Source organism: Rosa chinensis, chromosome 5 (assembly GCF_002994745.2).
Source record: "Rosa chinensis cultivar Old Blush chromosome 5, RchiOBHm-V2, whole genome shotgun sequence".
In the NCBI taxonomy this organism is placed as follows: domain Eukaryota; kingdom Viridiplantae; phylum Streptophyta; class Magnoliopsida; order Rosales; family Rosaceae; genus Rosa; species Rosa chinensis.
Genome location: NC_037092.1, coordinates 66,928,283 through 66,947,716, shown reverse-complemented (window position 1 = coordinate 66,947,716; position 19,434 = coordinate 66,928,283). Strand labels below are relative to the sequence as shown.

Sequence of the window (19,434 nt, the reverse complement as noted above, 5' to 3'; positions counted from 1 at the left end):
CTATACCCCAGTCATGTAGGAGAGGATTCTCTCTCTGTTTAATTTAACCTGCATTTTGTTTTTTGCAAATCAATGGACAATGCTGAATAACATATCATCTAGTAGCCCACAATATAGTGTTAAAGTAAAGCAAGGAACATCAACTAACCTGAATTTCCTTATCTTTGAGGTCATGAGGGACTTTCAAACGGAGAAGCTTGCTCCTCTTTGTTACTAGTACATTAACAAACTGAGGAGGCTTATTTTCATTTGCAACAAATAGCTGTAAATAACAAAAAAAAGAAGTCAGCCTTGTGATGTATAATGCTTCATTTTACGATATTAAAAGTTTGGTACATAGTGCACAAACCCTGAAGACATGAAAGGTCTCCAATTGGATTATCTTGTTTGGATCCTGCAAACATGTAGTATGCATAAAAAAGAGAAAAGGAATTAAACATCTGCATTTGTGTTAGAATGCATGCACATCTGTGTCTGTGAGAGCAAGTCTATACCCTGAGAAGGTTCATTAGGATTCTCATGTTATCCAAAGAGCACACGTATCGAACCTCACAACAGAGTTTGAGCAATCCAGTAACATATTTCCTAACAGCTGAAACAATGTTCAAAGATGTACTCATCAGTGTAACAGAACAACTATTCCTGTTATTTTTGCAAAATAAATCTCAGCAATGAATGTATTACAGACAATTGGATGACATAAACAAGACTCTCGGGGGCACAAAAATTATGTATACTTACCTTGATAGCCTGCCGTTTGGTGATGTAATTTTGAGACTCCAGCAACTGCGAATTATATTCTTGGAAAAACTACAACCAACCAACAGTGGGAAATAATTCAAATATTGACAATGATCATTCTATATTTACAACCAGAAGAGCTCATGTAGATTGCGAATCTTACCCAGTCATAATGATTAGATAAAAATTGTGCAACAGTTGATTTATGCCTGGTCATAAGCTCCTGTGCAGTATGTCAATGACAGTAAAATTAGTACACAAACATAGTTGATTGTGTTAGTTTTTACAATATGGAATAATGATTAAACCATACTCAACATTGAAAGTGGTTGCAGCATCCGATGCTATTTCAAAGCAATGCCCTGCCTTGAGATACTTAAAAACCAAGGCTTGATGCTCTATCTCCACCCACTGTGACACTGTTAAAAGCAGCGAGTGACCTCCATAGCCCATCCTTAATCGGGCTCATTTTGCAGTCAATGCTAAAAAAGGAACCAAATCTTAGTCACTGATTGGGTGGAACATGATATATAAAAGCGGAAGAGAGAGAAGAGAGAGAGGCGGTTACCTTAGAGAGAAGGATGGGAGAGATAAGGGGTTTGGCCATATTCATTTGGGTAAATAAGTAAAGAAAAATCAGGAAGGAAGAGAAAGAGGGATTGGGTACCTTTTGACAGAGTCAGAGAATGATTGAGTGAGAAGACGTCGTCCAGTGGTCTTCCGGCCTTGATGGTAATGAAACTCCTGGGTTTGAAGCTTAGATCTCTCTGAGTACATTGGTGGTGGTAATGGTGGTGGCGGTGTATGGCCGGAGATCGAAGAGGGTTAAGGAATACGACGCCGTAGCTTTGGGGGTCGTGTGCGGTGGTTCGGCGGTCTCGATCGAGGGCGGGGTGGCTGGGTTTTGTTCTCCAACGCCTAGGCTATCTTTTGTGGTGGCGGTGCCAAATGTTGACGGTGAGAAGTCGAGCTTTCCGGCGTGACAAAGAGAAGGTGAGAGGAAGAAGGGGGGAGCCGGGGAGAGAGATAGAGAGAGGAGCGTGTGCGGCCCGAGAGAGGAAGAAGGAGAAAAGAGAGAAGTCTAAGGTTATTTCATTTATATAGTACTCCTTGTGAACAATGAATTTTGGTCGAATGGAGGGAAGTGAAAATTGAAAATTTGGCTAAGTGTAAGAGCGCCAGCATATTAAACCCGCCAGCATATTAAACCCTAAAACTAAGACATCATCAATTTAAGTACATTGTCTGAAAGAGTGTGACACAACAGATAACTAACAAACTGTTGTGTGAATCAAAACAAGCAGACAACATCTTTTTCAACCATTGTATTAATAGAAATTGCACAATAGAGAAGTAATAAGTGTTGTGTGATTAAAAACAATCAGACAACATCTTTTTTCAACTATTGTGTTAATCAACCTTGAACAACATCAATGTAATAACTGTTGTCTGAATTGATTGATTCAGACAACATCGGAAAAACAACCATTGTCTGATTTACAATTGCACAACAGTAATGTAACAACTGTCGTCTGATTTAAAAATTTAGACGACTGATTTTTTTTTGCTATTGTCTGATTATTTCAGACGACAGTTAAAATATTTTCTGTCGTCTGATATGTGTTGTCTGATTGAATTTTTGGCCTAGTGATACAAAGTGATAAAGAATATGTTGTTCATGCTCAAGATTACAAAGTGATGCAAGAACCCATTCAAAACATGTTATTCGACTCATCACAATCATATTTAAGGAAAGTATTAGAACACTTGTCAATCTAAGTTCAATTTGATCTGTCAGACACGCTGAGATACAAACCTCACATGCAATCCTGATTCTCCAAAAATCTGAAAATAGAAATGCAGAAATAAAAAGAGCAATGCACCTATACTAAAATGATATCATACACTATGAATTAATGCAAAATAGATTAAGCGAAGTGAGAGTATCAATAGTTAGAGCATCCACCAATGGTGCTTCTAAGTGATTCAAATCAAGTTATATCTAAAGGCCTAGTAAACGAATTAGCTAATTTGTGTTCGGTAGGAACAAAAGCAAGCTCAAGCATATTATCAAGATTATCCATATGAGCAGAAAAATGATTATTTGAACCTTTTTTAATCCAGATTTGCTTCTGCTTCAAATTCTGCTCTTTGGGGATTGTAATACGCTCTGCAATTCTGCTAATCAACTTCAGATGCTCTTTCAGCTTAGCTTGCAACGATGCAGTTGGGCTAATTTTTGATGCTTTCCTATGATTTTGAGTGACCCTGCGAAGCATATAACACCTAGGATGTATATGTCCCAATTTTCCGTAATAATGACAAGTGGGAATAAAGCTTTTAGAGTTATGGACATACCTGGGCTGACGCACAGAATTGTGACTGTCAAAACTTACCTGAGCAACTTCTTGATGGGTTTGAAGGGCTAAATTTGCCTCTGCTTTTTTAGGCAATTTGGGACCAGTATCATTATTATTTGAAGCTTGTGACTGATCCAATAAACTTTTACATTCTACACCTTTTACAAAGTCAGAACGATCAATTTTTACACCTTCTGTTTTTGCACCTTCATACCCCAACCCTTTCTTGTTGGTGTGTGGTTTTCCAATTCCAATCATTTTGGAAACCAAATCTGACCCTATTGAGAATTTGTTGAATTTCTTGAGACTCTTTAACCTTAACCTGCAAATTCTCAATTTCAGAGGTTAGTGAGACATTCAAATTTGATTGAGCTTTAACTTCAACCTGAAGGGTTTTAATCATGTCAATCAACTCAGTACACTCCACCTCCCAAGTTTGGGAATTCATCTTATCCTACAAAACATCAATTTTGTCAGTATAAGCAATGCGTTCACCTTCCCATTTTTCTTTGCATGATTCAAGATTTAACTCGGCCTTTTCCTTTACTTTTCTGACTTGCTCAATCTCGTTCTCCAGCTTGAGATTTCTTTTGAGCATCACTCCGGAAGCTTTATACAGTTCCCTGCACTTATCATTAGTCTCATCATCAGATACATCAAAAATCTCACCTTCATTGTTGGAATCAACAGATGCCTCATGATAAAGTGAGGAGGTGAATGCAATGTTCTCTTCTTCATTCTCAGTTTGAGAATCTTCATCACTGTCGCTCCAAGTTGACTTAAGAGTCCAGTCATTTGGTGAGCTATATTTTCTCTTTCCACAATCAAAAGAGATATGACCAATACCACCACATTCATAACATTTAGGTTTTTCAACAACACTTCTCTCTTGATCAAAATTATTGACTTTGGTGTTTTTGTCAAAAGGTTTTTCAGATAATTGCCCCCTTTTTGATTCAAAGATACTTTCTGAAGTACTACCAAAAGAGTTTTTATTTTTAAGAAATTTTTTAAATTCTTTGGTTAGTAAAGCCAAATCCACAGAACCACTATCATCTACTTCTTTCATTTTAACAAAAGAGAAAGCAACATTTTGTACCTTTTTCTTGGGCTTGAACCTCATCATGATCTTCCATTGCGAGTAATCTCCACCATCAAAACATGGGGGACAATTTATCGAACCAGCAGCTCTGTCAAATTCACGTTCTATCCTGTCCTCGGATCTACTAAAAAGCTTTAGAACTAGCTCTGATGCCAAGTGAAAATACTTGGATGAAACGTTTTTATGGGTTTCGGGGATTGATAGACACATTGCAATCCTTACTGGGCAGAAATAAAAAAATTCACACAGAAAGCATAATTTTGGTTACTCAGTGAAAACCTCAATTTTGAGATTAAAAACACTGCGGGGCTCTTACTCTTGAGAACCCAAATAAAATCAATCAACTTATTGATGAAGGATATGGTTCTTTACAAACACATATAGCTCTCTACGCGGCTACAATCTCTAGACTCACTCGAGAGGTGCTTGTCTTGAATCTTGACATTCTTCTTCACTTGAACGATCTGCAAATATCGCTCCACTTACACTACCAACCTTCTCTACTAATCTTGAGAGAATCAATGCATGTATATGAATGAACAATGAAACACTTAGACACAGAACAAGTGTTTCATGGACTCCTATGGAACTCTTTCTAAGGAAGCAAGACACACAATAATTCTTGCATAAAAAATCCCTCCATAATCAACGCTGATTTTCTGAATATATTGAGGAGAAAATAAATTCTCAACAATTAAGACTTAACCCTAATTGGACTCCTATTAGGAAAGATCTTTTAATAAAAGATATCCAATTAAAATAAACAAATCCTAAATCACCTAGGACTTCAAAAGCACGATTTTATCAGTTGGAAAATATCTTTGTAAAATAAAATCTAAAAACCAAAAGATACTTTCCAAAATTGGACTCCCAAAAACGTAGGGTTGACTAGAACTGACTCGGGGATTGCAACATGTGTTGCAATCCCATGCTTATGCATGAGATGTAATTACCTGAAATTCTCTAAGATCAGTTTTGATGAACTTTGTAGGCTTCTTCAATGGTTTGTATAGGGATGCCAATACATCAAGTGTAAACCTTGTACCTACAGATTGCAGTGCCTCTCTATAGAATTCTTTATCATTCACATAGGCGTGTAAATCTGTATATAATGATAGTTTTTGGGTTTCTGTTCTGTTATGCTTGCATTTTCAACTATGTTTCTCAAGTGAGGATTCATGAAGCTGTCAATCTTAATTCTAAAGTAATGGAATCTGTAAATTGGTCTCTAATATCCTGCTTATCAAATACAATCATTTGGAGAAGTGCTTATGTGATAGAGTTTGAAACTTTGAAACATATTCGAACTTGAAACGTATTCGAGTTTGACTAATATTTTTAATTATTAATACTTCATTTTAAAATTATAAAGTTTAATAATTTATAGAAATACAAGCTAAGAATTATTAGGTTGAAGATAATGATGTGGTCTTGATGTGTTGCTTTCCACATCTTTTGGTATTGATATTTGGTATAGAGTTTTGGGATCCCCAGTGTTCTAAAAATCGGTCGCCCAGGCCGCCTAGGCGCTGGGCGGCAACCTTCTGAGTCGACTAATTTGTAATCGGTGGCTTTGGGCCGTAAGAATTTGGGTGTTCGTTTGGGCGGCCTAGGCGGCTCGGATGTCGTGTCTGGGCGGTAGGCGCTAGGTTTTTTTCTAGCAGATGCAATATGTCGACTTCCAAGTTGGTGTTATGGCGATGAGTATGTAGACGGTGAAGAGTTTCAAGATCTTTCTTGAAGAGTATGTGGATGGCGGCGAAGATTACGGTTATGGCGAAGAAGCTTCCGGTGGCGGCAAGAATGGCCTGAAGGGTCTTGTTGATGGTCAAGATTGACGGAATCAAATCAAAGATGAAGGAAAGAGAATGAATGGGTCTTGGTCGTTCGTTTGAGAGCGAGAATGAGTCTGGCGGTGTAGTTGTGGGTGTGGTGAGTAAAAGAGGCCGGTGGTTTAGGTAAGAAGGAATTGAAAAAGGAAGGCAGTGATGAAAGGGGTGAGTTTCGTGGAAGCTGGGGGTGGAGTTTGACTCGGTCCAAGTATGGAGTGAGAAAGTAAAATTTTATATTTTGTTAGGTGATATTGTTTTTTTGGAGAAAATGCTGGGTGATCTGTTGGGTTTGTGTTGAATATGGATTAGGATACCATCAAGTCATGTGTTTGACCTACCTTAGAATCTGTTGATAAAATATATATTTTTAGAATATCTTTATTTATAGCTTATAATAAGTACTTATATATCTTAGATGTTTCATAACATAATGACGATGCTCACTTCTTTGACTCCTGCAAAGGAGGTTTCTCGACTGCGACTATTTTCGGGTGGTGGCGGTCTTGTGTTTTTGACTGTGAATGGTGTTTTTCCACCTTTCTCTAGTTTACTTCTTGGTGCTGCCGGCGGGGTTCCTTGCTCCTAGGCTTCTGCCTAATTTTTCTCATCACCGGCGTTGGCTATTGTGATAGTGGTGTTGATCTGAGATTGGATCAGAGTATTAGTGATGTGGGGCGTATGGATATCGGTGTTTGGCCTGCGGAGTTCGGCGGTGATTGGACCGGTGGTGGTTGTCGCGTTGATTATTCAGGTTGGTTTTCTTGGGATTACATAGCTCCGATGGTGGTAATGGTGGATCGGTCTTGCTTGTCGGCAATCTGGAGCTCGAATTCGGATCCGATTGTGCAGTCTGTCTTGTGTGGCAGCGATCTCTTCGACACAAGCAGTGGTTTCCATAGGAGTGGTAGCTTCCATGGTGATGGTGGGGGTTTCCAAGAGGGTGGCGGCAGAGGCAGTGCTAGAGTTTGGGCCCACATGGAGGAGGCGGGGCAACACAGGGCTGTCTTTTCCTCTAGGGTTTGCGGAAATTGGGCCTTGGATATGGTCAATTTCTGCTGGGCTTTGGGTTCATTTCTAGTCTGTGTTTTTATTTTTTAATGTAGTAGTGTGCCTTTCTCATTTGGTCCAAAAAGAGGATGGGTCTGTATTTTTCTTGGCTTGAGCGGGAAAGATCACAAAGAAAGATTGGGGCTCTATTGCCTTTTTTACTCTTCTTCAAAGCTCTAATTTTTCTTTGTCTGAGCTTAATACTAAAAGGTGGGTGTGCTAGTGTAGTACGCTTGCGTGAGAGGTGTGCTAGTGTAGTGTGCTCTATGTAATGGCTTCTTTTGACGGCCCTATAGGCAAGTCGTTATTGTACTGCTTGCTGAAATTTATAAAAGTGTGACCTTTTCAACTCAAAAAAAGTACTTATATATCTTTTTAAGCATATATACTCATATTTATATTGTTATATGCTAGATAAATAAAGGGATAAATACTAGTTACTATCCTGTGGTTTAAGTCCAAAATCAATTCAGTCCCTGAACTTCTAATTTTATCAAAAACACCCATGCAGTTTCAATTTTGATCTAATAGGTCCAATATGTTAGTCTTCCTATAATTGAGTCATTTAACTTGTAGACGTGGCTCATATATGGCCTATGTTTTATGATGTGGTGTTGAGGTGGCATGCATAGTCAATTTAGGAGTGGGTCTCACTATTAGAAATCTATCAAATAAAAAGTTTTTCATCAAATAATCCAACTATAAGTTGAACCCATAGCAAAATATTAATGAATTGGACCTATTAGATCAAAACTGAAAATACAGGGGTGTTTTTGATGAAATTAGAAGTCCAGAGACTGAATTGATTTTGGACCTAAACCACAGGGTAGTAACCAGTATTTAGCCCATAAATAAATAAATAATTAAAAAACAAAAACTGCCTAGGCACCTGGGCGCTAGTCTCCTAGTCACCGCTCAACTAGCGCGTAGCGATTTTTCGAACCTTGGGGATCCCAAGTATTTTCCTAATTAGAATCCTCTTTTGTTTGGACCATTCATATCCACATTGCAATCAATGTAATACCATAATCATAATCTTTTTTGCTTTGACCATCACTAGGATTATACAAATTGATTTTAGGGGTGTTATCAGATGAAAGATAACTTATCAACGTACAACATGACAATGAGTAGTTTCACAATGTCCACAAAAATGACAAGTGCTTACGGAAGTTCAACTATGCTCCAATCTAAACTGAGCAAAGAGATTGTTGCAACGCTTTAACATTATGTTTTTTTTTTCCTTCCAAAATTGTGCGCAAAGATATGTTTAGAGGTAACATTTGGTTCATATTTTAGAGGAGCATGACCTATAGCTGCCGCTCTGATTTTCTCGTCATTGTTGTTGCAAATCTATGCTAAGCTTCTGCGTTGTTGAAGTATGGTTTTGTGAATCATTTTTGGGCATCTTGCCCCTTGGAAGAATCGATTACTCTTGTGAAAGTTGGTTTTTCTTATAGGGACGTAGTGATGGGGCAAGCTATTTTAGCTATGCCTCTAGCTCTCATAATCCAAACAAACATTTAGGTTCTGTGCTTGCAGCCAGGTTCACCAATGTCAAGTTCTCTAAAGTCCTCGGTTTTTGTGAACATTGTTTGCCCATACCAGGTTCAAACCTAAGGCAAGACCCATCCATATATGGAGACCCAAAAATAATTTTTGAATTGCATATATTTATATCATGATGCATACTTAAGAAATATTAACTATGTAGTACAATGGCCTGCGATGGATGGTATATGCTAGGGCTGGCATTTTGGGCCGAACGGGCCAAACCAACCTAGTTTCGAAACCGGTCTGAACCGGAATGGGCCCAAAAAATCGGTTTACCAACACTTTGGCTCGGCTGAGCTGTACCGAATATGTATACTCAACTTGGCTACAATATGAATATTCGCATATCGTTGGTATACCGTACCGACCGTATATACGTATATATACCGAATATATACAAAAATTGGTAAGAGGTAAGGATCAAACCTTAAACCTCTAACACACAACCTCTGCTTCCAACCACTAGAACACGAGTAGCTCTTACTATAATATATACAAATTTTATATTTATAGTATATATCTTAGTTCTTCCTATCGAATTAAAACAAAACCAATAAGTGAGATAGGGATTCAACATTTCCTAAGTGAACCTCATCTTCGTTTCCATTTCTCATATACATCTTTTAATAGTTTCTCGGCCTTATTCTTAATTTTTTAGAAGATTTTGCAAAAACCCGAATTTGCCCAAACCCTAGTTCTTTGAGATTTCGGGTAGAAGAACAAAAGTTTTCCAGAGCTGTTCGAGAGGGTGAAGTAACCCCATACTTCAGTGAAGAAGACGAAGAATGAAGAGCCCCACATTTTAACTCAACTTTGTAAAGATTTGTCTCGGTTTTGAGCTCAAAATTCATCTAGGTTTCTTTCAAATTATTGATAAGAACGATTGCGTGATTCAATGATTAAAGTAATTTAATTATTGGGTTTTGTTTTCTCATAAATCTTTTACAAAGATTGTAACTTTGTAATGGGACCATGAAGGCATAGTAGACTGAAGGAGTGAAGGGTATGATTCATTGATTTGGACACCATGAATGCATGAATGGACATGAAGTAGGGAATGAGTATCAATCCATGAATAGCTATCAGTGATTCACTTTTGGTTTCTAGATCTTCCAGTCATCAAATCATCAAATTAGCATCATCAGATCTTCCTCATCTCCATCTGCATTATCATCGATTTCCAGATCCATGGTCTCCGGCTGTAACCAAAATTCAAGCCGAATTTTCGGTATTCCGATCTGTCGGTAACCGACGGTGGCGGTTTGGCTTCAGTTACAGATTCAGTAAACCGACCAAAATTTGTCGATAGCCGGTTGACTGAATTGTTGGTCGGTTTCTTACCGAATCCAGCCTAGTATATGCTAGTGAAGTGGGGTTCGGTTCCTAACTTTGATTATTGGGATTTTTGAGCCAAAATGTTGCCTTGTTTGGTTTTTTAGACTTGAAGACCATTGTTTATGCGACAAGGCGAGGTATTTTTCATTTAATAAGACATTAATGGAAACAAGGGGGAGCGAGGAACTTTTGTAGGTAGGTAAGAACATCTTTAGCAATACTAGCTATTATTTAGTCAAAGTAGCCAATATATTATTTTGGCTAGCCACTTTTGAATGCGTCTGCATCAGTTCTCTCTATTTTAACTAGTTTTATTGAATGAAGAAAAAAAGTTTAAATATATTTATAAATTACATAATACAACTTAAACTGAATGTTTTCAATTAACAAAAATAATAATATATTTCAAATAAACAAACCTTTTCAGTTATGTGAAGGACAAATTCTTCAGGATAAACCTCACCATATCAGAAAGCTGCCCTGATGGGTGGTCGCTTCTGCAATTTTCTCCATCTCCGATGGAGATCAATGTCGGCTCCTCCTTTGGTGTCGTATACCTCGAGTGTGGTGCAAACCGTCTCTTCTATCCTTCCAGTTTGCTTTTCAAAGGCGTGGTTTTCGACTCCTCCTAAGGCGGCGGATTGCGATGTGTTTCATCTCTCTCAGATCTCTACAACTTGGGATCCCAGGCTGTGGTCGATCTGGGCCTATGGTCGGCGACCTTCCACCTGGAAATCGGAGGTGTTGGATCGGATCCTGATCTGAGATCTAGGGATTATGAAGATGTCTTAGAACCTTGGCCGTGCCTTCTTAGGCTTTCTGGTAGTAAGGCTGTGGGAAGGGCTCGAGATGGGAAGGTTCACGCCTCAACCTTCCGGCAGAGTGCAGCTGTCGGGTTTTTTTTTTTTTTTTTTTTTTTTTTTTTCTGGTTTTTGATTCCCAGATCAGATTAGAGGGAGTTCGCGGCAGGAGACAGCGGTGCTGCAATTCATGGGTGATGGTGACACGACGTTCTGGCTCAGAAGTGGGATGTGCATGTCCTATTCAAATCCGGACCTTGGATCCGAGACGGCTGCTCATATTGATCTGGTATTTGTTCTGGTTCTTGGGAGTTCGTTTGCTAATTTTCGAGTTTCTGACACCCTCGGTTACTTTCGAACTCTCGGTGAGCGAATCATCTCTCCTAGGTGATCATATCATCGGTTACGGTTACAGTTACGATTACTATTATATTTACACTGCTCTCGTGACATATGCAGTGCATCGATGTCGTTCGGCATCAAGTCACATGGTTACCTTTCATTCTAGATGCGTCTATGCATCTTGTTATCTTTTATTGTTTTCCTACACTTTAGATGTGTTTGTGCATCTTGTTATGCTTTATTGTTTTTATTTCGATGTTTTTACATCGCTCCATGTACTTCTCAGTTTCACTTAATATAGTTTGTCGTCTTTCCCTTAAAAAAAAATTAACAAAAATAATAGAGAGCCTCATCTCGCTATCTATATTTAGGAGTGAGATAACTAAAAATTAAAATGGAGAGCCACTTAGGAGTCTAGTGAAGCTGCTAAAAAAAAAAAAAACTAAATATGCTCTGTAAAATAGCTAAGGAGTCAAGATAGAGAGTCTGCTAAATATACTTTAAAGGAACGAGTGAATGACTAAATAGGGATTTGCCAATTGCTACTTGAGTGGTTTTTTTTGCATATCATAGAGTTTTAATTACTTTACTCTTTATTTTTATTTTCTGAAGTGTTCCTTTATTTCTATTTCTATTTGGACTAAGTGAGTTATTCATTCACTGACCGGACATTATGATTTATTGCTTTGACGTATGTAATATCCTCATGATTGTAATTGTTTGAAGAAGAAAAATGAGTTTTGTTGATATGTACGAGTACAATGGTAAAGCATGGCATCCATGATTCCGGATTGAGTAGTAGACAACAATTCAGAATGCACGTTAACATCAAACCATGAGAATCTATATGGTCAATTGGTGAAGACCTTACCTAACAGTAATACCTACTTATTGTATGGCCTAACATAATTATAAAAAGAAAAGCCGGCCTTCACATTAAAATACAAATGAAGACGACCCTTTCTAGTATAAAACAGATGACTCTCTGATCAATTTTAGCATGAAGCTACATATCGTCAGGCTCTTTGGCCGAAAAGAATGAAAACCTAATCTATATAGAGTAGATCCATTGTATCTGTCCATATATGCCGAGAGGAAGAGAGAAACCTCTTCTTCTTTTCTTTCCTTTTAAGACCAGATAATTTATAAGAAACTAATTCACTGATGGTCAAAGTGAGACTAGACTTCAATCCATTTTTATACAAAAACGACAATACGTCAAATTGGACCAGTGACCATGTAAATCATGGATAACTAGAGACCTGAGGTCTCCTGACCTAAAAAAAAAGTTCCTCATATCTTCGTAGGTTTTCACGTGATGGTTGGTCAAGCCAAAGAAGCACATTTGATCCCTCAATGGATATATTGAAAATCGGAGAATGCTTTAAAGTTCACCTCAGTTAGTAAATTTGCTAATAATATCATAATAGGATCTGTGCGATATGTGTTTTTCACGTATCGAGTCCTATATTGACATACATACTTATATCATACACGATTTACATCCATCCACATGTCAATGAGTCAGTGTCGGTTACAGTGTGAATGATATAATCTACGTCTATCAACATGCGTATTTTATTTAACGGATATATGTTGATTATAGTATCGATGCTAGGAAACTTCAAACTCGGACGACATTAATCTGGATTGGATGAAGTGTGTACATTTTACTATAAGATTCCTAATTTTGGCAAACCAAACAAAAGTCAACCTGCAGAACAGTACGGTCGTAGTCATGTAACCAAACATTTCAAACCCAATGCAGAAGTCAGTCTTCTTTGTAATAAGGGACACTTCTGGGAAGTGAGTGAAAAACGTGCTAAAAATAATCTCTTTGTGATGCACAAATGTATGGGGCACGCAATTAAAAAGCACCAATAATGGAGAACACTCACAGCGGCTTTCGGAATCTTGTCTTTGTCAGAAGTTGTGGCTTTAATTATTAAATCCGCTTAATCCGGTCTTAGCCGAGCTATTGATTTTCCAATTACGCAACTTAGTTAGCCTGCAGCACAAGCTTGATTCCTTCTTATTTTATTTTCTATTATTTTTTGAAAGAAAATAGGTCAGCACTTTCATTAAATCTTCAGCAAGCAGTACAAAAACGAAACACCCATTTGGAGTTGACAGAAAGAATCGTTTCTTAGTACCTCAAGAGACCCTATCCTAGCAGAATAAAACCCTAAGAAATCCCGAGTACACCCACATTTTGGTAAATTTAAGCCCTTTTATTCTAACAAAAACCTAGAATACCTCGAACCTTACATAAAAAGATTCCAACTAAGCTATTGGTTTTTGCGACCCAAAATAGAATTAAACTAACTCATTGGTGAACTGTGAACCGTCACACTCCACTGCTCCCTTCACAGCAGTATCCGCCGCCAAAGGACTAGTCTCATTCACCCCTTCCAGCGCTATAGCTTGCTTGTCAGGATCAGAATCTTCAAGAGTGGAATCCAAAGTCAAAGTTTTTCCCCGACGTTTATATTTACGAAGCTTTTTCTCTTCCTTCTCATCAGTGGATTTCACCCTATTCTTACTTCCTTTCGGACGTCCAATTTTCTTCTTCTTCAGTGAAACCAAAATCTTACCATTCTTATGCTGTAGGATCAATGAGACATCCTCTCCTACCTCAAGCAAAGAATCAGGCAATGCCAAGTATTTCTTCCCAAACTTATCCAACTTTGTGATAGCTTTTCTCTTCCTTCCTGCTGACTCCACTTGCATGGAGGAAAACTTCACGTGGGCAATCTCATGCATAGTCATCGCAGCAACAAGAACCACTGCCAATGACAAATCACTAACCCCACCCTGAACCACAGGAAGTTGCATACCACCTCCATCTTTAAGGCCAGTTAGAATGTTTCCCAAGATAATTGGAGTTCCCACCAACTTGGATCCCACGGCCTCGAGTGATCTCAAAACCTCTCGACTTCCCTTCCCAGCGGGAACTTCCCCTTCACCCTTATTATTTGATCCCGAACCTTTCTCCAAATTTGGTGCAGCAGAGCTCCTCGGCATCCAGTTCGAAAACTCCAACACTAGGCCAGACCCCACCGGTGAACGATGAACCTCTGACCCTGAGGTTAGAGACAACCCAGCCATAGCAGACGCTGGTGGAGCGGCCTGAATCGCCGCCTTCTCTTTGATCAACATCTTATCACAACCGAGAGCATCATGGATGAACAATCCACAGTCCTGACAAAATCCCTTAACCTTCTCATAAATGAAGGAAAATTCCAACTTCACCACAGGGGAAAACTCGATTACCTTCCAGGTACGGATCCGAAGTCGAACGTCAAAAACAATCTTGACTCGCAGCTCCTCCTCCTTTCGTTTAATAGTGTTCTGATCCACCTGGACTGTTAACCCTATTGACGCCCCCAACAACTCGAGTGCCGTCTTATTTCGCAGAGCAAAAGGAAGACCTTTCACCAGAACCCAAGTCTCCATTGTATTCAGCAGCACAACCTCCACCGGACAGAATCCATCATACACTCCCACCACCAGCATGGTATTGCGATAGAACCAAGGACCCCCATGCAATATACGATTCTGCACGGCTTCACTCTCAAACTGGACAACAAATCGCTCACTGGCATCTTGTATAGTGAGCCCTGATCTAAGGTGCCAAATAGCAGCAATGGTTCTTTAAATCCTGGAAGCGTAGCTTTTGGGGCCAACAGACGGCCAACAATGAACCAATAGCCACCATGAAACACAGCAGCCCCTGCCTCCCCCAGCGTAACCAAAAACGAGTTTGTATCGATGACCAATGCAGGAAACCCATTCACACCGTCTGCCATCAAAGAGAAAGAGAGATCGATACAAGACCGATGAAGTTTTGGTAATTTGTCGATGTAGAGACCACCGAGAAACCCTAACAGAGACGGCTAGGTCAAAAAAACAAGTATTAGTGTGACTAGGAGATTTTTTTTATTTTATTTTCTATTATTATTTGTTAGGCACATTATTTTCAATTTTTCATATAAGATTTCTAGTTCCATCATCCATGAAATTATTCTTAGTATATTCTATTTGACTAAGAAAGGAAAAAGACAATATATGCAAAGGAATAGAAAATAATGTAGTATAAGAAAAATATGGATTCAGGGAGCGAAGATAAAATTAGGGTTTTATTATTATTATTTTTTGTCGTCCAATTTTTTTTTTTTTGATCAGGTAGTTAGCGGTTAATAACTCACACACCCATGCAGTGATATCCCAGCGCTAGGACACCTGCACCAACATTGCGGTGAAAGCCAAACTAATCCACTGCACCGCAGACTTTAGTAAAAAAAACCAAAAGAGATGTGTCAACGTGTCATTTGTATGAAAGGGATTAACCAAGCCAAACAATAGGATATCAAAATTCTCAAAAAAAAAAGAAAAAAGAATAGAATAGAATATCAAGCAGTTAAGACAAACTACGGTAGCTAGATCATGTACGATTCAAGTACATACTCACTATAATTGGAATTAAAAGTGAATTTTGTTTTCTTCTTTACAAAAACAATATATATTTTTCTCTCTCTAAAGAAACAAAGAAAAAAAATTATCATATTCATGTACTTATGATTTATTTAGTTTCTTGAAATCATATAAAATGACTCTCTTTCAAAATCTTAGCAGCCCTTGCGTGGCAGTTTTTCCACTAGGCGTCTTTGCCTAAGCAATGAATGAGTCTTTTTTGTATTACGGTATGAGATTGTGGAGTTTCTTTTTCTTTACAATCATCACTCTTTTCATGTTGCGGACAAATAATAAGGCTTCAAGTCTTTTGATTATACCGTCCAAGTCTTTTATATACAGTTTTCTCTCTTTGACATGTACTCTGGAGTGGGTTACTTGTGCAATGTTCACAAAATGCATTGACGCTTTTATCTCACATATGGGAAACACATGATATTGAAGTTTGGATTTTCTTCCGATATAATCAATTGTCATCTTGAAAAATTTGCTCTCTTTGAAATGTACTCTAAAGTGGGTTATGTGCACAATGTTCACAAAATGCATTGACATTTTTCCTCACATATGCCAACATATATGATATCAAAGTTTTGAGTTTTCTTACGATATAATCAATTGCCATCTTGAAAAATTTTGCTAAACCAGAACATGTAATAAACCATTAATGACCCCATTTTGATCTTGCAATTTTCGTGTTTACTTTATATATAGAAAAAAAAAAAAAAACCCATAAATGACTTCATTTCAAGTCTTCATCCATTTCGGTGAGTCAGTGACACCACCCACACGCAACCCCCGTCTCCCCATCATTAAAATAAAAGAACAATTCAGAGCAGTCACAGAAGAAAAACGAAGAACGATGGCGTTGAAAAGTTTGAACGGATCGCATCCGTTCACCAGAGGCGGCTGAAATCTCAGCCCTCCATTCTTTTCCTCCAAACGCGTCCCCACGGGCTTTAGTCTGTGGCGCGCTTTCGCAGCACCAACATGAGGAAGGAGAGACCCCCTCTCCGGGTTTGAAGTTTAAAAGCCCCTCCACTCTCCTCTTTCTTCTTCGTCAAACTTCAAAACCAACACCAAAAAACCCCCAAAGCTCATTTCTAGAGAGAGAGAGAGAGAAACACCCAAATACTCCTGAAGAGAGAGAAAGTCAACTCCACTACTCCAACTCCAATGGCTGACCTCCCTACCGGCAACGGCGACTTCCCGGCGGTTCCGTCGCACGGCGGCCAGTACATTCAGTACAACATTTTCGGCAACCTCTTCGAGATCACCAACAAGTACCGCCCTCCGATCATGCCGATCGGTCGCGGCGCCTACGGCATCGTCTGGTACGTCGTTTTTTTTTCTCCCTCAGGATCGTTTTCGCTTTGATTTTGTCTTGGTTTTGGTTTTGGTTTTGATGATCGGAAGTTTTGGTTTTTGGCAGCTCCGTGTTGAATTCGGAGACGAACGAGATGGTGGCGATGAAGAAAATTGCCAACGCTTTTGATAATCACATGGACGCCAAGCGCACGCTCCGTGAGATTAAGCTGCTTCGTCATTTGGATCATGAAAATGTGAGTTTTACTGCTTTTCGTCAAAGTGCTTATCTTGATTCTCAATTGCTTTTCAATTCAGCTCTAACTGCTTGTATGTATGTGTGTGTGAAAGTTGACATCTTATGCCATAAAATGGAATTTTGCTATTTTTAGTAATTAGCTGAAGTAGAAGCTTAATTGATGGTAACTTTTAGATAAAAAGTAGAAAAGTTGAAGTATTTACTGTTTTTGGTATGAAAAGTTTTGCTAACAGTAGAATCTTATGATGTTTAAACAGGTCGTAGCTATTAGGGATGTGGTTCCTCCACCTCTAAGGAGAGAATTTTCGGATGTATACATTGCCACAGAGCTCATGGATACTGATCTGCATCAAATTATTCGCTCGAATCAGGGTTTATCAGAGGAGCATTGTCAGGTACCAGCCTTTGGCTCTTTGCTCTTATAGTTCTTCAACCAGCCCCCATTGTTGGTTTTGGTGTATATAAATGGTTTGACTGCTTGAAGACTGATTGGTGTATGTTGGAATGCTTTGCAGTACTTCTTGTATCAGATTCTTCGAGGACTGAAATATATACATTCGGCAAATGTTATTCATAGGGACTTGAAGCCCAGCAACCTCTTGTTGAATGCTAATTGTGATCTGAAGATATGTGATTTTGGCCTTGCCCGTCCGACTGCTGAGAATGAGTTATTGACCGAGTATGTTGTCACCAGATGGTACAGGGCACCTGAGCTATTGTTGAACTCTTCAGATTATACTGCAGCAATAGATGTTTGGTCTGTGGGCTGTATCTTTATGGAGCTTATGAATAGAAAGCCTCTATTTCCCGGCAAAGATCATGTGCATCAGATGCGCCTATTGACAGAGGTAAGATGAATAATAGACAGGTAGAAGTAAAAGTTAAATTTGACATTGACCTGACTTTTGATTTGGGATTGCGGGATCATAGTTTCGAAGAAATGAAATGCCATTATAATGCTCACTCCTTGGAGATCTGTTATATGGTTTTTGTGACTTTGTGCTTGAATTAAAAGGCGTTTGGCACCTGCATCAAGTACATAACAAATGGAAAATATATAAAATCCAACTTACATTTTCAGGGATGATTTCTACTGTTTTAGAATGCTGAACACTTTATAATAGATTCTCAAGTTACTTCATGCTTCGTTCAAAATTACTTAATCATCTCTAGTTGTTAAGTTCTAGTCCACTGTCCAGATTTCCTCCATGACTTTGGAGGACTGAGTTATTAGCTATCTCTGAAAGAAAGAAATATCTGTTGGAAATATACTAAAACGTGTTTTTTATGTTTTATTATAGCTTCTTGGGACACCAACCGAGTCTGATCTTGGGTTTGTTCGGAATGAGGATGCCAGAAGATATATTCGGCAGCTTCCCCAGCATCCTCGTCAGCAAATGGTGAATCTTTTCCCACATGTGCATCCGTTGGCCATTGATCTAGTGGATAGAATGTTGACCTTTGATCCCACTAAAAGGATAACTGGTAATTTCTCATCCCATATCATTCTTTTGGTGCTTTTTGAAACAGCAATATGTAATTATCTTTAACTTTTCTATTACATGGTCTTAATGGTTATACTATTATTGCCTCACCATGGTTTAATTCTTTTACTTGTGGTTTTGCAGTTGAAGAAGCATTAGCTCATCCTTACCTGGAAAGACTGCATGACGTAGCTGATGAACCAGCCTGTACTGTTCCATTCTCTTTTGATTTTGAGCAACAACCCTTGGTAGAAGAGCAAATGAAAGATATGATTTACAGAGAGGCTATAGGATTCAATCCTGAGTATGCTTGATATGATGAGCAGAATTCCTCCTCGGTTCTTATATTTATAAAAGAGAAAGATTTGGAGTTCCACTTCTATGATCAAAAAGGTTATGGTGATCAAAATACTCCAAGCATCCGTGTGCATTGTGTTGAATAGAAGGCTGCTGATCAGGTCACCGTGATCATCATGTTTCATCTACATCATTACTCAGATGGGTTTGCTGATTTTACCAATATGACCGCCCATCAATATTATTAGATGTTTTATATTATTTTTGAGGTCTGTTCCTCTTCTTCTGGCAGTTGAACTTGTATTTGATTTATCTTGTTTGTATCTTAATTTTTTTCTTTTTTGCCTTTTGATGTACGAAACTTGTACCATGTATACCACGATTGGATTGACGAACCTAACTGAGATTCAATAATATCTTCTATTTATTCCTTCTGGGTCTAATCTGGGATTTAATTGTCACAAGTTGTGAAGCTGTTGTACTTGAGTTATCTGCCTCTGTTTAAT

The 19,434-nt window shown here is 38.5% G+C and overlaps 2 protein-coding genes across 2 annotated transcripts; one reads left to right on the top strand and one right to left on the bottom strand.

Annotated features, from left to right (window-relative positions):
* Positions 1–1,194, bottom strand: LOC121049255 (putative MO25-like protein At5g47540). Its single transcript, XM_040505938.1, has 6 exons — positions 1,060–1,194; positions 905–964; positions 742–810; positions 350–394; positions 149–262; positions 1–48 (listed from the first exon to the last, which is right to left on the bottom strand). Exons 1-6 carry the CDS (start codon positions 1,192–1,194, stop codon positions 1–3), a joined length of 471 nt encoding a protein of 156 aa, XP_040361872.1.
* Positions 1,195–16,488: 15,294 nt separating this feature from the next.
* LOC112164963 (mitogen-activated protein kinase 3) lies at positions 16,489–19,358 on the top strand. The gene is made up of 6 exons (XM_024301334.2): positions 16,489–16,917; positions 17,016–17,145; positions 17,405–17,542; positions 17,663–17,995; positions 18,449–18,632; positions 18,776–19,358. Exons 1-6 carry the CDS (start codon positions 16,760–16,762, stop codon positions 18,943–18,945), a joined length of 1,113 nt encoding a protein of 370 aa, XP_024157102.1. The 5' UTR covers positions 16,489–16,759; the 3' UTR covers positions 18,946–19,358.
* The last annotated feature ends 76 nt before the right edge of the window (positions 19,359–19,434 follow it).

Excerpts from the sequence above, each read along its gene's own strand:
- LOC112164963 (XM_024301334.2), top strand. The coding sequence starts at position 16,760 with ATGGCTGACCTCCCTACCGGCAACGGCGACTTCCCGGCGGTTCCGTCG. Across the intron at positions 17,543-17,662 it reads TATCAGAGGAGCATTGTCAG|TACTTCTTGTATCAGATTCT; the intron begins GTACCAGCCTTT and ends AATGCTTTGCAG. Across the intron at positions 17,996-18,448 it reads AGATGCGCCTATTGACAGAG|CTTCTTGGGACACCAACCGA; the intron begins GTAAGATGAATA and ends GTTTTATTATAG.
- LOC121049255 (XM_040505938.1), bottom strand. The coding sequence starts at position 1,194 with ATGGGCTATGGAGGTCACTCGCTGCTTTTAACAGTGTCACAGTGGGTG. Across the intron at positions 965-1,059 it reads ATGCTGCAACCACTTTCAAT|GAGCTTATGACCAGGCATAA; the intron begins GTTGAGTATGGT and ends CATACTGCACAG. Across the intron at positions 811-904 it reads TATCTAATCATTATGACTGG|TTTTTCCAAGAATATAATTC; the intron begins GTAAGATTCGCA and ends GGTTGGTTGTAG.